Genomic DNA, 20,804 nt, shown 5'->3' with positions numbered 1-20,804 from the left:
AGTGTGACTGGCATTCAGTGTCTCCCTCCCTCTACATGAGGAGATGCTGAGTGATCAGGGCGGCGTTTGGCTTGTGCTGGCTCTGCCCCAGATCTGTCTCCTTGACAATCTCAGCCAATCCCATGCTTTCTTATGTGATCACCACTTCTGATGGTGTCAGCCAAGCACGCAAATCAGGGGTAGAGCCAGCCGCAGCAGACTGCAATAAAGGTAAGCTTTTACCATATTTAGGGGGGCAAAGGGGGTCAGGGGGGCTTGATAGTGTTCCTTATAGTGTAAGCTTAGAAAGCTATTACAGCATGCCCTTCAGAAAAAAAAGAGTAATAAGGTTATATAGCACTTTTGAGTGCCTACAGAATAAGCTTTATCCTGATATTTTTAAGATGGGAAAAAAAGAAAACCTCCAAATTAACTACTGTCATTTTCAAAACTTTTTTCTCCGCTCATCACAACACACGGTTTAGTGTAAAGACCCCCAAACCTTTTTCATCATGCAGCGATTGAACTTGCTCGGATAAGTGTTGCAGCGAGTAATAGCGGATTTTCTGCGAGTAGCACAATGTTAAAGATATATAAATGAAGGATCATTCCATATCCCCCTAGCTGAAAAATCAGTTAATGCCGCATCACCAGATAAGTGTCAGAAGAGTTTTTGTCATATTTTAATGCCTAAATCATTAGGTTTTTTTTTTACCCTACGGAAATAATTATATCTGACAGCAATAATGACCGACAGAGCACTTTGTGAAAAAGTACAATATAATAACTGCTTCGGTTTCACTAGCATCCTGCAGCGGCTGCAAATTACTCCCTTTATTTCAAAGTAGCGAAGGCTGTTGCATTATTTATCTGGATCGCGGTTTACATTCAGTTTCCTGGAAAGCGCTATGTATTCCTATCAATCAGGCCTAATCAATCAACACGCACGTTCCCAGGTCAGACTTGCAAATTGAACTCTATTGATCTCATGTTTTGGTCCTAATGAAAACAGAAATGCAAGAGCACCAGTCTTGTTTTTTTTTATATGGTAACTTCACGGCGTTTTGTTCCTAACATGAAATGCTAAATAAATAAAAATGACAGACTTTAAAATTAGAGAAGGTTGTGTATTTTTTTTCCTTTTTTCCCCATCTCCACCCGCTCCAAACTCAACAAGCTCCTTCTCTCTAGAGCTTGAAGCTCTGTGATAAGACCACAAGAAAGAAGCCGAACGACAGAACAGGCCGCAGCACTTTGCTCTGAACACAGCCTCGCTGTTTGAGCAAGCTGAGCGATTAGCACTCATGCATTCAGTGCTACTGAGCCCTGATTGATACTTTAACACAGAGCGTTGACCTAACATGAAGGAGGCTGATTGAAAAAACTAAGTGATGTGGAAAAGAGTGGCAGACTAGTCGGGCCACGCTAAGGCACAGGAAAACTAAACTAGCCAGCAAATTGATGATAACGAGGTTAGAGTTCTATTACCCTCTACAAAATTAGCAATTATAGGCCAAGCTAGTACATTCAGATTTGATTAAACTTAACTGCTTCGTTTATTTTATTTAACTTCATCGCCAGAATAAAAAAGCGATGTGGGAGGCATGTCTGGCACAGGAGCCAGCAATAACAGACCTGAGTTTCTGGGAGCAAAGAAGGTTAGCACCCAAGCTGCGACTATGGCAAAGAGGGAGAATTATTTTCAAATCAAGTATTGTTGCCTAAAGTTTGCAATTACTATTTAGGTTCTGCTAAATAAACCCCTATGTGGTGGGGGGTGCCTTTCAAGGGTCATGTCGGATGTCGGATTTCGGCTTCAAATCCCCTTCCATGTCGAGGATTTGATATGACTGTATTCATTAACAATATATTCATGACTGCTGATTATTCAAAGCGCCACCTAGGTAGAGGATTGGATAGCAGATTTTACTTCTGATTTTATTTGTATCCTATAAATGTACCCTCTTATTTCTCACCTATTTTGTTCTTATCCTCAGTGCGGCTGTGTGCGATGATCGGAGAGTAAATAAAGGGGCTCCGGGTAGACAGTTTTGGACCCAATAAATTTTTCACCTTCTGTGGCCTCAGGATGGCAGGCAGGTTGAGAAGTTTCACGGATCTGGGAGTAGAAACAGGTTTAAAATCAATTACTATAGCGGTGAGTTCATGAACACAATGCCATGTTTAGCCTTCAAACCTTTACATGCATACATATATCCCCAATTAATCCCCCCCTTTATTCCAATGCTGATGCTCACCTGCAGAAAAACTAATTTGACTGCCTGGGCTCCAGTCTGTCCCTCAGCTTCTCTACATAAGAACTGTAAATGGTCAGCCTTATCTACAGCAACATTTGTAGGTCAAATTTCACAACTGAATTCTAGTAGCCGAGAGGGTTCTCTGAGTACACTGAGTGCACTACATGGATGTTCTGCTGTCTGCAACACTTGCCTTCAATGCCTTATACAGTACTGATAACTAGGTGTAATTAATTCCGGTCATCTGAAACTTAATATCAAAAACTATCAACTATCAACAATATCATAGTTAAACTTTACTGCTTCCACTGGAAGTCTTGTCAAGGTATTTACTAGCCATGAGATATTTTGTAATATTATCCCTGGTCTTCACACTCTAAATGCATGCCATGTCCTCTTGTTCTATAACTCAGAAACACTTTTAGTATATATATATATATACACATACATACACGTATCTCACATATTTTCGGTTTTCATCATGTCTTTTCTCTATGTTTCCCATATTTTTGAAGCAATGTGTCCTCTGAGTCTGGACACTGCAATCTAAATCTCATTTTGGGCATTAATATAGTAAATGTATTATTTATTCTGCTAATAATGTCTCTATGTATATAACATGGCATTATGTCGGCTTTTCCTGCTGGTTTACTGCACTGCCTGTTGACTTTTAAATCATTGCAAATAACTCCCAATTACTTTTTGTGTGATGTTTAAATCCTCTACTTAGAGCAGTGGGGTTCTTAAATGTTTCTGGCAAATACAAACACGAACAAGACATTAATAAGTAACAACATTATAATATATACAAACATATTGGTGTAAAGCACTGTAATTAGACTCGTCCTATTATCAAAGCTTACGGAGGTGTTTTATGTGATACAAGTGTCTTCCTTTTTCATTTTACAAAAAGTACACATTCCAATACAAATTGGCACTTTTATTAATTAACCCTGATACACCTGAAGGCTGTCAATCAGACAATCGATCCTGTTACAATTGCCCAGAGCATATGCCTTGCAAAGACTTCTCGTTGAGCTGCATTGGGAAAGTCTGTGATTGGACAGCCACATACAGTCTGGGCGGGGTTAGAAGGGGAGGGCTTGCAAAGAGCAGCTCTTGAAAGCTGATTTTAAATACACACTTTTCCCTTGCAAAAAAAAAGCTTAATGAAACGCATGCACATTTTCATTGTGGCTAGATCAACTAAACCGAGATATTTTGTTTTGTATTTGGGCAGTAAAGTGTCCCTTCAACATTTTGTGGCCAGTTCCATTGTGCCCGATTAATACCATGTGCCTATTTCAACCAGCAGGGAAAAAAAAAAGGAATTTGTACGAATGCTGGGTAAAGACCAAGAGGTGATATGCCACTAACCTAAAACGTCCCATTGGATACAGATTATTTATGCTACACATTGTGCACACACACTTTTTACACATTATACGTCCGTCTGAAGATGTCAGAAGCGTGTTAGAAGAGGTATACCTATAGTTTTGGGTGCTATTCCTGCAGGTGAAATAATATTTATTCCCCGAGGTCCCTTCAAACCTTACCTGACAATCGGCAGTTTAGTGAATGGGACAGGAGGCAGTGTCAGACCTTCTGGTAGCACAATGGGATCCATAGAGCCCGGACATTTTGACGTATAGCTTTCCAGGCTCTGTGCAACATCTTTCTTCTCTATAATTGGAGAAAAAAATCATTTCAAGAAAATAAATAATTTCATACGCTTGGAAAATACGAGTTACACATTGCCAATAAGAATGGGGGCAAAATTAAGGCGTGACAGAGACCTAGATTCAGCCTGAAACTCCACTCCACAGTCAGATAATAGCTATTAATATGCTTAAATATACATTTTATTTCCATCTGAAAATAATGAATTCAATACAGCGGATATAAGTATTGCTTTGCATTAACCATTGTTTAAATTGATTGATCAATATGAGTGATTAATTCATTAAGAAGGCAGAGAATTTCTCCTTCCTAATTCTAGGAGGCACCTCTGCAAATTCCGTATAACACGATCTTTGGCCTTGACATTTTTCTCGAATACAAGATACAACAAAACAAATGAACAGGTTTTTGTCATAATTCCCTTGCCTCTCTCCAGTACCTCCAGCACCTGCTACTCAGTTTACCAACATTCCATCTATCACAATTCTAGAGCGCTGCAGAATATGCAGGCGCTTTATAAATGCCAGTAATAAATAAATAAAAATCACTACGGCTAAACCCACTCCTTTAGAAATTGCAGAGAGTAACAGGAATGATACCGATGTGCCAGGTAACAATTCACGACCCCAGTTCATCACCTTGTGAGAAAAAGATTCCCAGAAACAGAATGGTACCTTACTTTTGGCATTTAGTTGAGGATTTCTTGATGCACAAATCATTTTGAATGCTCTGGGAAATGCTTTTCTATTAGACTGCTACATAAGCCAGTAACGTTAACCCCTTAAGGACACAACTTCTGGGTGAAAAAAGGGAATCATGACTGAATGTTTCCATCATGTGTCCTTAAGGGGTTAAAACAGAATTATCCAGCTGCCTTTACTGTCTCCTGAAGGGGCTAAGACCTAGATGGATCACAGGTGGAGTTAAAGTAGAGGCCATAGCATATATGGCCCCTTAATACGTACAGGGCGATGTTGTCATAAACTAGTCCAGAGATGGACAATATTATATGCATTCCTTCTGGATGTTTTACATTTCTGTTTCACCATTAACTCTTATATAGCTCTTTCAGGAATATACCATTCTCACCAACAAAAATGAAAAGCCAATTAATTTGTACGTATTTATAGTCTCACATGGGTAAAACTATTGCCAACTTTTGACCTTTTAATCTTCCTAGTGCCCACCCAGCTGTATTTGGACTACATTTCCCAAACCCTATATTACAGCTGGCAGAGTATTGTGGGTAATGTAATCAGGCTGGCGAGCCAAGAATTCTGGTTACATTTCATGAGAAAGAGCCAATATGTGAAATGCGTTACTCTGTGTATCGGTACTATGTATCAAACAGCAGATACAGTATCTTTGTGCTTTAAAGCAGAGATGGCTCTCCGCTGGCAATATCTGCATTAAATTCATTTCTTTCATAAAGAAATAAAAAAGACACTTAACACAAACAGCTGGAAACACAGGCACAGCAGAGGCTGGGGATTAGTGGCTGCTGAGGAGGGCAGGGCAGGTGCTGTGTAATAAAATAGACTGAGAGGATTATAGAACATCCCTATCTACGAAAAGAGGTTCAATTGCCAGAGATAAATGGATGTGTTGAATTTAAATTCAGCCCTTGAAGAGATTTTTTTTTTTTTACTTTTGCTTCTCTTCATGAAGTTAAAGGAACACTATAGTGTCAGGATTACAAAAATTTATTTGCGACACTATAGTGTTAAAAATGCGATGTAGGATGGGGCGGGGCCCGACCGCTGAACCAAGCAGACGTGCTTACCGAGAGCTCCGACACAAAAGAGCTTAAACTCCGCTAAAAAGGACAAAAATCGTGAAACTTGGAGCTCTACACAATTGTGGCTCGTTACTGAATCGAGTGGGAACTCGTGAATACCCGATTCATGATTTTATATCAAGATAATCCCACATCGTATACATGCGGCCTAGAGCAGATGGAGGCCTAGGGGCCGGGAAAGACGGCCGATCTTCCGTCCAAGAGCAACAACCCTACTGGCACCCCGCACCCTCCCCCCCCCCCCTGTCCCCGGACCGGTGGGGGTTATCCCGGTCCGCGCTGGGGCAGTTTACATACCTCCAGTGAGGGTATCCTATTGGAGCAAAACAGGCAGGCCGGAACAAAGATGGCCGCCGAGCCACAACCTCCACAGTCTCAAGGGGAACCAGAGCTCCACACATGGAAAGTCCACTTTGAGATGCGGTTTGATCGCATATGCCAGGGGTTTTGGAAGCGCCTGGACCACAGAGACGCCCTTCGTAACTCACCTGCTGCACCCGAGGTTCAGGACGAAGTGACAGCCCTTCGAACCGACGCTGGGCCGCAACCCAACATGGTGGCATGCCCACCCTACTATCGGCCCATCTTCAAACACTAAAGCCATACATACACCCTGCCAAGCCATCTCACCCCCGCTTCCCCAGGCGACGCTATGGAGGAAGGCAATCACCGCCCACAAGCTGCTCTCTAGGTTGGTGCGCTCCAGGCAACAACGATCACAAGCACGAAGAAAGACCAGAGGCCCGGGCCAGAATGGGGAACTCCACTGCCTGTACGCTGGCGGGAGGCAGGAACAAGCAGGCACTTGTGGCTGGGGGCGACCCCATATAGCGAAAGAAGGTCTCCGGTCTTCCAGTAACAGCAGCATGCACAGGTTCAGTCATCGCATGCGTGGCAAAACCCTCCACTGCACCAATCAGCATCTCCTTTATAGAGAGAGATTTTGAATCAATGCATCTCTATGGGGAGCGTTCAGCACTGACTCAAGAAGAACCTCTAGTGGCCATCTGAGTAACTGCCACTAGAGGTGTTTCTAGGCACCAATATAAACACTGCCTTATCTCTGTACTGGCAGGGTTTACTTTAAAAATCCTGCAAGGACATACTATACACACCAAAACAACTACAGTAAGCTGTTCTGGTGACTATAGTGTCCCTGTAAACACCCTTGCACATAGTAAATACATAAAGGAGGAAAACATTGCCGTTTTGTACGGCAAAATGACAGCCACTAGAGGGCGCTTCCACGCATACCACTGAGTCAAACTGGTTTCTGTGACGTTTGATGACCTCACACATTGCATGAGGAAGCTGAATGTTTTCTAATTCTCCTCGAAGGGAAGCGTTGGATCCAGTGTGTCGCTATGAGAAGAATTCAAATGGGCGAGAGCAGAGCTTTCCGCGCATGCGCTTCTCATCTCCAATGCTTCTCTATGAGACAACAAGACAAAGACGTCACAGGAGGAGTAACAGGCAGCTGCAGGGATTGAGATTCTCTAAGACTATTCTTGCCTCCTATCGGCATATAACTTTACTGGATGCTGTTAAGAACAATCACCCTAAAGACTGGTAGGGAATTAACTCTTTTACACTTGCTACTAGTCTGGGTTTGCATGTGGGTCATTATCCAAACAACTGGATGAACACATCGCTCCCAAATTCAATACACTTTTGCATGATTTACTGTACCCAGACAGTACATTTCTTATGCGGTTTTGAATTTCGATTCTTATCCTGGCCTATTATCTGAATCGTCTAGCGCAGTGGTTCCCAAACTTTTTATAAATATTTTTCCAAGGTGCCCCAAGTCAAAAAAGTTCTAGGTTGTATATATGTAAAGCACAGCGGCATATACTGGGCTCCTGTTTTGCAGAAGTGCTTGTCGTTCAAGTGCAGATCCAGAACCTAATTTTGGGAGGGGCACTGGTAGATTATTTAACCCCTTAGTGACCAGACAGCTTTTCAATTTTCTTACTGTTAAGGACCAGTGCTGTTTTTTAATTTCTGCCGTGTTTGTGTTTAGCTGTAATTTTCACTTTTCACTTTTTTTTACTGTACACACACATATTATATACCGTTTTTCTCGCCATTAAATGGTCTTTCAAAAGCTACCATTATTTTCATCATATCATATATTTTACTATACAAAAATTATATAATATGATGACATTTTTTTAAAAAACACTTTTTCTAACTTTGACCCCCAAAATCTGTTACGCATCTACAACCGCCAAAAAACACCTATGCTAAAAAGTTTCTAAACTTTGTCCTGAGTTTAGAAATACACAATGTTAACATGTTCTTAGGTTCTTTTTTGCAAGTTATAGGGCAATAAGTACAAGTAGCACTTTGCGATTTCCAAACCATTTTTTATTTTCAAAATTAACGCATGTTACATTGTAACACGGATATCTGTCAGGAATCCCTGAATAACCCTTCACACATATATATATATATATATATATTTATTTATTTTTAAAGAAGACAACCTAAGGTATTCAACTCTAAGTATTTTGACTCTTTTCATGCAACCATTTTACCACCAATCTATGCCAAATTGAAAAAATATAATTTTGACACACATAGCAATTTAAGAATACATGTACTGGGGCGGAGCTTGCCAGCGCAGCCGAGCGGACGCCATCTACTTGGGCTCCGATAAGAAAACTGATTCCCCGTGAAAAAAAGGACGTACCAGGGGCAATCCAACACCGGCGAAACCACCATCAGCTTGGGGGATTGACCTGCTGCCCACCGATGCCCGTCTTCCAGCCGCCGAAATCGGGCAAATCTAAACGCCGGTCCGGGGCCTACAAAGCACCGGCCTACATTAGCTGGGACATGCTTCTTGGAGGTGCAGCACTTACCAGAGCTGACGAGATACCTCCACAACCCCCACAGAGTCCCACAGCAAACCCGGTGGACATGAGGCGCAAAAGCCCTCGCACGGAGATGTCCAGGACTCAAGGGACATAAGCACAATGCTGCAAAAGTCGGTACCATCCAAAATGGCGGCCGGGAGAGCGGGATCACGAGGAGCACCTCAGACAGGATGGAACACAAGGGGACACAGGCCACAGTGGTGAGGGATGACACAGACACCACACATCTTGACTCCATAACCAGCAGCCTAGCCACTAAACAGGACTTACAAACTCTCTTACTGAACATACAGAAACTACTGGCAGCTGACACAGCGGCAATTAAAAAGGACGTCCAGCAGGTCACAGACCGTGTCAGTGCCACAGAGAATGACATACAAGATGTCCGCACAGAGATATCAACTATGCAAAACACTCTAAGCAAACTTCAGTCCGCTAACCAGGTACTTACCTCACAAATATCAGCGCTTGAAAACCGCCACAGGCATAATAACGTCAAGATTCGCACGGTCCCTGACACAGTAACAGCAGAGGAACTGCCCCACTACCTGCGACGCCTAATGGCCTCTGTGCTACCGGCCCGAGCGGCGAGAAAATTTACTATTGACGGGGCGTACCGCTTACCTGGACCCACCAAGGCACAACCAGCTGCCCCCAGGGATATTATCCTCCGCTGCATATCATATCAGGACAAAGGACACTTGCTGACAGCCCTGAGGGACAAAACCCCATATACATTTGAAGGCTCCCAGCTCACGGTCTACCAGGACCTCACAAGGGCCACCCTACAATGGCGCAGATCTCTACAACCAATCACATCTCAACTACGCACGGCAGGGATCGCATACAAATGGGGGACCCCACGATCCCTACTGGTATCACACGAAGTAGCCACACACAAGCTGGGAACTGTCTCCGAAGGACCAACGCTCCTGATTGCACTGGGTCTACACATGCCCACCGCTATCCCATCTGGGCCGCCGAACCCTGGAGGCTGGGATCCAGCTAACATTGCGATATTTGAACCAAGAACTGGTGCAGCCGCGCCCCCACCAACCTGACTATATAACATACTACAGAAAATCGCACCAAGGCTGTTACCCATGGTGTGCCTGCGTTTCCTTTATGTTTGCTTGTTTTTGTTTTCTTTTTCTTTCATGTTACCTACAAATGTTCTACAGCTCTCTCACACTCTTGACTACCCTGCCAACCATGACATACATGCTGTAACGCAGCACGAGCGATATAGCCTGACACGACCTTAAAAGGTGTCTAATATACCGCACCTACACGCGGTCACAGACCGACGATCCCCGCTGGCAAACAAATTTTATATACCCCCTGCCCCCCCCCGCCACCCCCATGGTTAGGGGCACCCCACGCAGAGGAGAGCCTCAACACCAGAGGTGCTCAGACCTACACTACTAGCATGGAGAAGGGCTACTGCCCCCTCATAACACAACGGGCACCACTGGTCACACTCCTTACTTCACCCCTCACTCTTACTCTACTCTCCCAGTTCAATATGCAAAACACAACCCTCATGCAATCTCTAGATCGAGTCCTACATCACCCCCTCAACCTGTCATTTGTAAATGTAATCTTGACTCGTGTTACCTTGTTTAACTACCATATAAAATGGTGCCGATACCCTAACAAGTAATATGATCTTGTACTATCATCTTAACTGTATTGCTGATGGTTTGAAGCGTTAATATGTCTATGCAACGCACCAACAAAATAAAGAATAAAGGGGGCGGGGCCGGACCGCCGACGGGATCAGACGCGTCTGTCTGAGCTCCCGCTTAGAGGCCGGGAAAACGGCGCAAACAGGAGGCAAAATCTCCCTAACCACCCACAATAACGTCCACCTTGATCCCCAGAACCCGTGGAACGAGGGGATACCCTTTAAGCTGCCTTCAGTAACCCGACTAAGGCCCGAGGCGTGAGGAGCTTGAGCCGGGATGAGACGGCCGCTCTCCTGGGTCTCCGGCCGGGGTCCGGCGTCCCCCCCCCCTCTGGACCGGGGGGGTCATCCCGGTCTGCACACAAACGCAAAGAGTCAAGACACGCGGGGCAGAAAGCTACTACCCTGCTACAGAAAAATCTCCGGCGAAATTCCCCAAAATGGCCGCCGCACGCCAGCCACATGTGCGCCCTACCGCAGGAGCCACTATCCAGCACATCGGATACACTCAGGGGGGCAACATCAAGCCCAAACCACGACTGACACCAACCCTCAGAGGCAGGATCGACACAACAGGAGCCCAGGAGAATCCAACGAGGAACCCACTGCCTGCTACGCCCGCTTTGCCGGGCACTCACTCCATGCTGCACAACAACAACGGGGCAGGTAACGGACAGTACTGCAACCTCCCAGGTCGGTGTAGCCTTGGGAACACAACACGCAGACACAAGCCTACTGGGACAGCCCGGGTAGCCTCGACCAGCCAGGCTCTTGCCGCCCGATTCCAGCTGATACCACCACACTCCTTAATGAGAAGTAATATCATGGCCACCGTGAGTGTCAGAGCCAAGGGACTAAAGTGGTCAGTCTGTAAGATCACACTTCATGAACGCCGTCCTGCAATCATACTGCCAGACAGTCTCCTAGGAACCCTCCATATGCCGCTCAAGGGAGTCGGGTGAATCCTGTGGCAAAGCAAACAAGCGCAGCACCATCTCCCTAACCAAGAACGGACGCATACCTGCCTTTTTCTTAATATTACTTGTCGGTTATTTTGTGTTCCTTTTTTTTTTTTTTTTCTTGTGGTTTAACCGTATAAAGTATGGTGGCGCTATCCTAAATTCTAAGTTTAGCCCAGAGGTTTCTCTCTATTACCCATCTTGATGGCAGATTATGGAACAATCCTGTTTATACCTACCACAAGCATATACCATGCTGTCAATTACCAATAGTTTGCCCTCACCCGTCTAGTAATACATTTCCAGTACGTTTACCTACTCCTGTGAACTCGCCCCACACAACTGTAAACTTTCATGCTTAGCTCGAACATGTATACTTTGCTTGATCCTTATTACTAAAAAAAAAAAAAAGAAAAGAATACATGTACTGAGAAGTTTAAGGGTTACTGCCAAAGAACACCCCAATATGTGTTCAGCAACATCTCCTGAGTACAGTGATACCCCACATGTATAGGTGTGTCGGGTTCTCTGGGGGCCAAAAGACCTTATTTGGAGGATGCGCATTCCAGTTTTCCAACTTGGAATTCTCACAGCTGGTCATCATGCACCCATGTCCTATTTGGGACATTTTTGAAGCCAGCCAATGTAATTTACCATCAAACCATATATTTTTGAAAAGTTAACACCCTAGGGTATTTCAAATGGTGGTATGTTAACACTTTACATTCACTAATTCTACGACCAGTCTTTGTCAACCGTTTGGGGAGTCATTTTTTTGTGTGCTTTTTCTCTCACATTGTACTGTAGGCATGGATTCTCAGCTCCTGTTATGTGTTACTGACAAAGAACACCCCAATATGTGTTCAGCAACATCTCCCAAGTAAAACAGGACCCCCAATGTACAGGTTTTATGGGTTTTTGCAAACTTACCAAACTTACAGGGGTCAAATGTAGGGCTTTCCCCTTTTCCATGTTTGCACATTGACATTTGCCAGATTGGTTTGCTGGGCCTATGTTGCCTTTGAGACCGTATAGGAGCCCAGGAATGAAAATTAACCCCATCATGGCAAACCATTTGTAAAAGTAGACAACCAACAATATACAAAACGGGGTATGTCCAGTCTTTTGTAGTAGCCACTTAGCCACAAACCCTGGCCAAAATGAGCATTTATACTTTTTTTTTTTTTGCATTTCTCACACATACACTGCCATTTCACCAATGATATCCGTATAGTACATTTAACTGCTCTAAAACGCTCATATTTGTGTAGAGTAATGTTTCGCGAGTACAACAGTACCCTTCAAGTTTGATGGAGTTTTGGAAAGTTACAGGGTCAAACATAAGATTTGCCAATTTCTGTTTTTGTAAATTGCTATTTGCCAGATTGGCTTTGTTGCCTTGGTTTATTAAACATAATAAACATTTTTTTTAAATGAAAAGTGAAAATCTGGTGACTGCAGTCCTTTAAAGGAACACTTTGATTACAATAAAGACGTCATCTGAGTGAACTTGTTATGATATGAGGATCCCTGGGCACCAGATTACCTCAAGGCATTGAACCATTAACAATCGGTCTAACTCCAAGGCTTTGAACCGGCACCCTTCATCTCAGCCCAGCTGCAGTCTGAGGCTTGAAACAACAAACAGGGGCACCGATAAATGGCTTAGAGCGTCAGCTGACAATCTCCGACAATGAAAAGCACCCCATTCACAAAATGGCTTTAGAAAAATACATATGTTTCTCAAGCTGTTTTGTGAACAAGGAGCTACAGACAGACTGAGAGTGGACACTCTGAGACGGTCAGCGGGGATGGTGCAGAATCTCAGTCCAAGCTTTCTGATTAAATCCCAAGGATGGTGCAGAATCTAATTGGGCAGAGTGATCAGGCGCTGGATTCAAAATGTTGGTGTTAAACTGTTCGTTAATGGTTTAACCCTTTGAGGCAAGTCTTTATTACTTTTTCCTTGTTCATTTCTAGCTTTGGGGGTTACTACACTGGTGGGAAAGAGCGATAAGTCAATGGAGTAAGAGTTACTATCTAGAAGAGACCAGTCAAAAGCCACTGGAGATAGAATCAGATAGAAAAAAAAATAAGCAAACCAGGAGGGAAAGCGTCATGAGCCAAGAAGCAGATTTACTATTCAACAAACATAACAACCAAGGGGGACAGACAAAGGAAATTATACAGATACAGACACCCAAAGCACTCAACAAATGCCACCAATTAAAGGGTCAAACACTGGGCTGTTTTATCCAGAAAACTAATTTCTGGCATTCCAACTGCTGTGGAAGAAGCTTCGTATGAAACTCAGCCAACTCACAGCTGAGAAGCGTCATCTAGAGGAGATCGAGAGCCAAAGGTTAACCATCACTGCATTAACCTGGAGATGTCATCAATATGCATTAAGACTCCGTAGCCCTGCTCACGGAGACGCAGAGAATATTAATGGGTTTGGAGAGTCTCCGTGCTTTCTGCCTAGTCAATTCACCTTTTCTATTTGAGGAAGACTTCTCCGTGTGATAGATGGGTGTGTTCAGCTAAAATTAATCACATGCCTTTTTATGTATTTAAGAGAACAAAGGTTAAACAGTCTGCAAACTCAGCAGAGCTGCTTCATGGGGACATTAAGCTGGAAGCTTGCTCGGTGGCCAGGCTCGCTGATGAAATAGAGACTAAATATAGCAGTTTAATTAGCGTAATGAAGTCACATTTATCCACATCTTCCCGTTTAGGCAGGTAGTGTTCAAAGGAGGGCAGTCTGCATTAGAAAACCATTTAATTTTTGCTGCAAAGATATAATTCCTCGTTCAGCGACATAATGAGAAATGTCTGTGGCCAGATAAATATATATAAATATATTAAAGCATTTGAAGTTTTTTTTTTTTTTTAATTATTTAATTTCAGTTGAGTTCTGGAAACGTGTTTTCTCACTGCTATGAAGAAAGAAAGCTATGTTGCACAGTGATTTGTAACACTGTATATCACCTTGAATATGGATTAGTGATTAAGTAGAGTTTTCCAAGAGAAAGCTATAATCAGCTAGAAACAGTTGCCGTCCACAGAATGTCTTCCCTTGACATAAACAAATGTTTTTTAGCTGGATTCGACAGTAATGGTGAATAGGAGTTGGAGCTGGAGAGGCACATTTTTTGTAAACTTGATTTTACACATTAACATAGGAAATAAAATAAATATGAGATTTCTTATAGCAGCATTTTTAGGGGAATAATTACACCAAACATTGAGCTGTGACCTTAATATGTTACTACAAAAAGTGGCAGATGCAAACCTGCAGGAAGAATTTTCTTGTTACATCCTAAAATGCGGCTCCATGCCAAGAAAGGCAGAAGAAGCTCTTTAAAGGGACACTGTAGGCACCCAGACCACTTCAGCTCATTGAAGTGGTCTGGGTGCAAGGTCCCATGTCCATTAACCCTACAGTGGTAATTACTGCAGTTTCTGAGAAACTGTAATAATTACCTGCTAGGGTTAACTCCTCCTCTAGTGGCTGACTATCGGACAGTCACTAAAGGGTGCCTAAACTACATTTGGTCACCTAAATGACGCTGGACATACTCACGCTATGCATTAGGACGTCCAGCGTCACCGGAATCCCCATAGGAAAGCATTGATTAATGTTTACTTATGGGGAAATCCTATTGCGAGCACGGCCATCGTTGCGCATGCGCATTAGGTCTGCGGGTGAGGATTGTGGGAGGAGCCAGACCCAGCGCCGAGGGACATTGGTGCTGGATTCAGGAAGTGAACGAAGGAGTTTTAACCCATTCAGCGCCGCGGTAGGGAGGGGACGCGAGGGAGGGGGGCACCTTAGGAACCTATAGTGTCATGAATACGGCTTTGTCTTCCTGGCACTATAGAATCCCTATAGTCACACATAGCACATCCTGATGCAGAGGATTTTTTTATTTTATTTTTTTACGGTCCTCATAGGGTATATATAATAAGGAATGTCTGTGACCAGATAAACATATAATGATCAGCCACAACATCAACACCACTGACGGGTAGAGTGAATAGCATTGATTATAACATTACAATGGCACAGGTCATGGTATATTAGGCAGCAAGTGAACAGCTAGTTCTTGAATTTCATGTGTTGTAAGCAGGAAAAATGGGCAAGCAAGAAGATCGGAATGACTTTAACAAGGACAAATACTGATGGCTGGGTTAGAGCATCTCCAAAACAGAAATTAGTGTGGGGTGTTCCAGGTATGCAGTGGTTAGAACCTACAAATAAGTAGGAAGGAGACCTGCTGAACCAGCGTCAGTGTGAAAGAAGCCCAAGGGTCATTGATGCACATGGGGAGTAAAGGGCCGTCTGGTCCGATCAAACAGAAAAATCTACTGTAGCTCTAATTGCTGAAATGATTAAAGGTTAAGGTTAGTATTATTTGTAGGGTTAGGGTTTAAGAAGGGTTAGGGTTAATGTTAGTGTTAAATGCTCTTTAAGGACTAGTTATAGTGTAGGGTTAAGATTAGGGGTAAGGATAGGGCAGGTATTCTATTAGAGTTAGTGCAAGCATAGGGTTAGGGGTGGTATAGCGTTAGGGGGGTGGTATAGGGTTAATGTTAACTATAACAAATGAATTTAGATGATTGACATAAGAGGCATTTATCAATCAGAACTGATACACAAATCTATTTTGAGCTGTTTTTATTTACTTGCATTGCAGGTGTGAAAATTATTAAAAGCAATTTTATCTATACATATACGATATTAAAAGAAAGTCCTTTAAAAACAAACAAACAAACAATGTATTACATGCAAGGGGGCATATAAAAAGAAACCCTTAAATTACGGTTGAACAAACACGTAGCGCAAATTCTATATTTTGTTTTGGACACTTGCTTCCGTCTATAAGGGGTTAAGGTCAGGAAAACGTAGGGAAAAGTTTCAGTAAGTAGAGGGAAGAAGAAGATCTTAGAAACTTTATCTTTTTTCCTTTTCTAAATCAAGGCAGTTGGGACAGATTTATCATCAAGTGTCCTTCAGAGGATTAATAACCTAAAAATAAAAATTACATTTGGACGACAATCAAAGGACAGCGCTGAAGTGCATCTTCTCGAAACCTAATGGGCAAAATTGATTTTAAAGACAGGAACGAAAGAAGGACGTGTCGTGTGACAGATCATAGGAGAAGTCATCTAATTGCAAGTAACAGGCAGTAACTGGGAGGTGATGGCAGCTAAAGACAGATAGATATTTATTGAACAGTCTACATGGGCAATCACCTCTATAAACAGGGACTGTTAATAGAAACGGCTTGGCATGGTGAACAATTCATAACTATCCATTAGAGGTTGTTATTACTAGGAAACGGACTTCCGTTCCACCTAATTGCAGCTATAAATAAGCCCAGGACCCTTTTCAGCCATATGTGGTGCAAGGACACATATACAAAAATATTTTACCTTGTACCGTCACAAAAGTCTGCATGTATAAATAAAATAGCCAGAATTAAAATGTATACACATTTCAAAATCGAACACAGCGCGATCTAAGCCGGTCATGAAAGCCTTAAACTAGATTCTTCTACTTGTTAAACTCCTGCTACTTAAAAAAATGGGAGATTTACCAGGGTGTAATTTTGCCCTTTTAGCGAGATTCAGAAAATGTTAAAATTTGTTTGATATTGCTGGTGGCAAATTAACACTTTCCAATTAAGGACTGCATGGAATAAGGGATAAATAAATGTAATATTGAAAGAGACAGCTCCCCTTTTAAGTTTGTGCTCTGAACAATTTCTAGATATGGCATGGGTTGGATTTTATGCTATCTTTCACATACAGGGCCACCCCTTGAAAAGAGACTTGCGTCCATTAAGATCAGCCTTCCTCACATATGTTTTTGCTGTTGATCCAAAAGAAGGCAAAAAGCCTTTTCTGAAGCGCTTCCAATTTTGCAACAAACTAGAAAAAATTCCTTCTTGACCCCAAAATAGCAGTCAGATGTCTCCTTGGATCAAGCAGCTATCACCCCACTAATTAGAAATGATATCCCTGTATGTTATGTTTTTGCAAGTATTTATCCAATTTCAGTTTAAACATCTGTATAGACTCTGATAAAAAAAAACACCTCTTCAGGCAAAGAATTCCATATCCTTATTGCTCTTACTGTAAAAAAAAAAAAAAAAAACCTTTTCTTTGCATTAGATGAAATCTCCTTTCTTCAAGCCTAAATGCATGACCTCGTGTCCTATGTATAGCCCTGTTTATGAATAGATTTCCAGATAATGGTTTTTACTGGCCCCGAATATATTTGTATAATGTTATATCTCTCTCAGGCGCTGTTTTTCCAAACTAAAGAGATCTACATTTTTTAACCTTTCTTCATAACTAAAATGCTCCTTTCCTTTTATCAATTTTGTAGCTCGTCTCTGCACTTTTTCTAGTGCCTGTCTTTTCTATATAAAGAGTACCCTGGTATTGCTATGTCCCAGTCATTTTTCTCATTATACCATGTCTCAGTAACAGCGACTAAATCTACACTATCAGTTGCCATTATTGCCACAAGTTCATGGATCTTATTCCCTAAACTGCGAGCATTTGTAGACATGACTCTATGCTTATTTTTTAACACACTTGTACCCCTTTTTATCAGTGGTTAGAAGTGTGTATCATTAAGTCCAGTGACTGTCATCACACACTGTTCATTCCATGTGCAGTGCTGATCAAACTGCTGCGGCTGTGGATATTTTAGAAGCCGGTGATGGGCATAACGTTCCCGGCTCCATGTTTTGATGAATTGACTATATTTCCATAGAGCATCTGTGCTTAATTAAATCCCAAGCCCGCCCTGCTAGGACTTTGCTATTTTACTCTAAATAAAATGTTTCTAAAAGTTTGCTACTATCGCATGACATTTAAAACTTTTAACAGAATTGTTGGAGGTGAATATTGATTACAGTGTTTCTGATTGGGTCGTTACAGTTGGCATTGCAGACAGTGATTTCAGGTTTAGGAATGAGGATGTTAAAGGACCACTATAGTGGCAGGAAAAAAAACTCGTTTTCCTGGCACTATAGTATTAATAGGTCCCCCCCACCCTCATGACCCCTCCCTCATGACCCCTACCTTTCTCCAGCACCGGGCTCCCTCAGCGCTGGGGACTCTCCTCCCTCTTCCGACGTCATCGGCTGAATGCGCATGCGCTGCCAGAGCCGCGCGCGCATTCAGCTAGTCCATAGGAAAGCATTCTCAATGCTTTCCTATGGACGCTGGCGTTTTCTCACGGTGAAAATCACAGTTAGAAGTGCGGAAGCGCCTCTAGCGGCTGTCAATGAGACAGCCACTAGAGGCTGGATTAACCCATTTGTAAACATAGCAGTTTTAGAGAATCTGCTATGTTTACAGCATGCAGGGTTAACCCTAGATGGACTTGACACCCAGACCCCTTCATTAAGCTGAAGTGGTCCTTTAAGGAGATCCTATAAACACACTATTTTATAGGATCCCCTATCCCATTTGAAAAAGACCTAGTGGCGAAACGCGTTATGGTTATTTTAATTGTGTCATTTTCTTAATAAAAGGCTTTTTGGTTACAAGGTTGTGCCAATCCTCTTTTTAACTACACATTTTCAAATTTGGAATTTTTTGACTGGCTTACTTTGACCTGTTTTTACCTTCGTGTGACTCCAAGTATATCCTGAGGTGGGGATCATACCACCTACCAGTTTGCCTGCACTCTACTTGTGAGTACATTTTTATTCATGTTTATTGCATATTTTATTTTACAGAGAACACTATTAGTAGTCTTTTATATATTCCTCTCCTGAGTGTTGGACACCACCCCTCTGTAGGACTCCCATCACATATCCTTTAAAGTGGGGTTTATACCGCTGTACGCTCTTCACATCAGAGCTGGATATAGCTCTTTTAAATGTGAGTTGACTACATATATCCATCTATCTTATCTTCACTTGCCTGTACATATTGCACATAATGGCTTTTCCCATTCTTGTTTTACATACGAGCAAAGAGGTTAAACAACTAGAGAAATTGAGGACACTACACCCAAAAACAAGCATCTTTGGATTTTATTTATTGGTTCGCTCATCTTTTGTTAATTTTATTAGAACTTTAGTCCCACTGGTTCAGCAAGACCATACAAATTATATTGTCCTAAGACTATTGTGTATATTATATTTATTTTTATTATTAATACCTACCTCTTGGCACAGCCCTTCTTCTGTTATTTTTTGTGTCACATGTTTTGTCTTCAGAGAGTTTGAGGGTTACCCTTTGTTGGGCCGCTGCCTACTTTTTATTTAAATATTGAAGCTGACCCTTCAATTTTTTTATAACATAAACATAGCTTATTGTAAAGTGCACTGACTTTTAACACGTTCTCTATTTGCACATGAAAACTCCTTTAACTAAACATTTTTACAGTAAAGATAGAAGAGGTTGCTGTTTCTTCAGAATTGTATTGGAACAAACCAGAGTTGTATGGTATGAATGAAGGAACACAGAGGTAAATGCCTGCTCCCAGAAACTGTCTGCATCACAGGATTAAAATAAAAAAGAATATTTAAGGACAAGAGCCCTGTATGGATTCTTTTGGAATGGAGGCTCGCTGGAAAAGTGGCCTCACCACCTCCTATACCTGAAAATCAAATGTATCTTGATGAAATGCTTTTGTGTCTTGTCCACTGACTGCATAGTGCTATTGAATATGTTGATGCTTTAAAAATAATAATAATAAATATAAACAAATATGTAAAAAAAAAAAAAAAGTGGGGGGTGGCAGAGCCAGCAGCCATACTGAGAGGATGCACATGCCTCGAGCTCCGAGCAACAATTACTTAATTAAGAAACTACTGATATTACCGTCCCATGAGTCTTTTAAGGGTGCCCAGGTCTCAGTCCATTGGACTCTATCCAACTCACTTGTATTAGAGGCATCTAGAGATCCCTGTCCTGCACGTATCTATAGAATATCTTTCTTGCGACCTTTAGGCAGGAGCTGCATACTAGTTACCCAACTGTTTTACTTTTTACTAGTAATAGTATTGCAATATATAAAAAATGTGCTATGATATCAATGCCAAACAATTGTTAACCCATGTTTAACGAACAACTTGCACTAGCTGTTGTGGCAATGCAAGCCTGTCTGTACCGTTTATGCACTACTAAAATAAAGAATAAAAAAAAAAAAGTGATATGTAAGGTGTCAAAGCAAAATATAAAAAAATGTGATAATTGAGAAAAAAAGATAGCAACTATTCTAACCAGAATAAACTGAAATGCAGAGAATCATTGCTGCACCGAGAGCTGTACGTTATTCACTTTCTAATAAAGCGGTGTAGACAAAAAATTTATAAAACATGAAGTTCTTTCACAGAGCAAAACATTTTTCCTAATTTGACTATTTTCTTGTTGTTGTTTTCTTGTTTACATTTTTTTCTTTGGGAAGAATTTTTACAGAGCACTGCAGAATAAGTTGGCTCTATATAAATGCCAATAATAATGATAACAATAATAATAATATTCACAAAAGTGGGAACTGTAAAGAACTGCGAAATTCTGATCAAAACA

At 41.9% G+C, this 20,804-nt stretch overlaps 1 protein-coding gene across 1 annotated transcript in view; it reads right to left on the bottom strand.

Annotated features, from left to right (window-relative positions):
- TRAPPC9 (trafficking protein particle complex subunit 9) overlaps window positions 1-20,804 on the bottom strand; it is a 597,448-nt gene that overhangs the window by 524,480 nt on the left and 52,164 nt on the right. Inside the window, exons 10-11 of the mRNA XM_063451029.1 lie at window positions 3,794-3,920; window positions 1,956-2,098 (exon numbers count right to left, since the gene is read on the bottom strand). Of these exons, the coding sequence (XP_063307099.1) occupies window positions 1,956-2,098; window positions 3,794-3,920 (270 nt within the window). The remainder of the gene's footprint in view (window positions 1-1,955; window positions 2,099-3,793; window positions 3,921-20,804) is intronic.

The sequence above is a fragment of the Pelobates fuscus genome, chromosome 4 (assembly GCF_036172605.1).
Source record: "Pelobates fuscus isolate aPelFus1 chromosome 4, aPelFus1.pri, whole genome shotgun sequence".
In the NCBI taxonomy this organism is placed as follows: Eukaryota; Metazoa; Chordata; class Amphibia; order Anura; family Pelobatidae; genus Pelobates; species Pelobates fuscus.
Note: the sequence above shows the minus strand (reverse complement) of the source record. Positions and strands in the feature narration are given on the sequence as shown.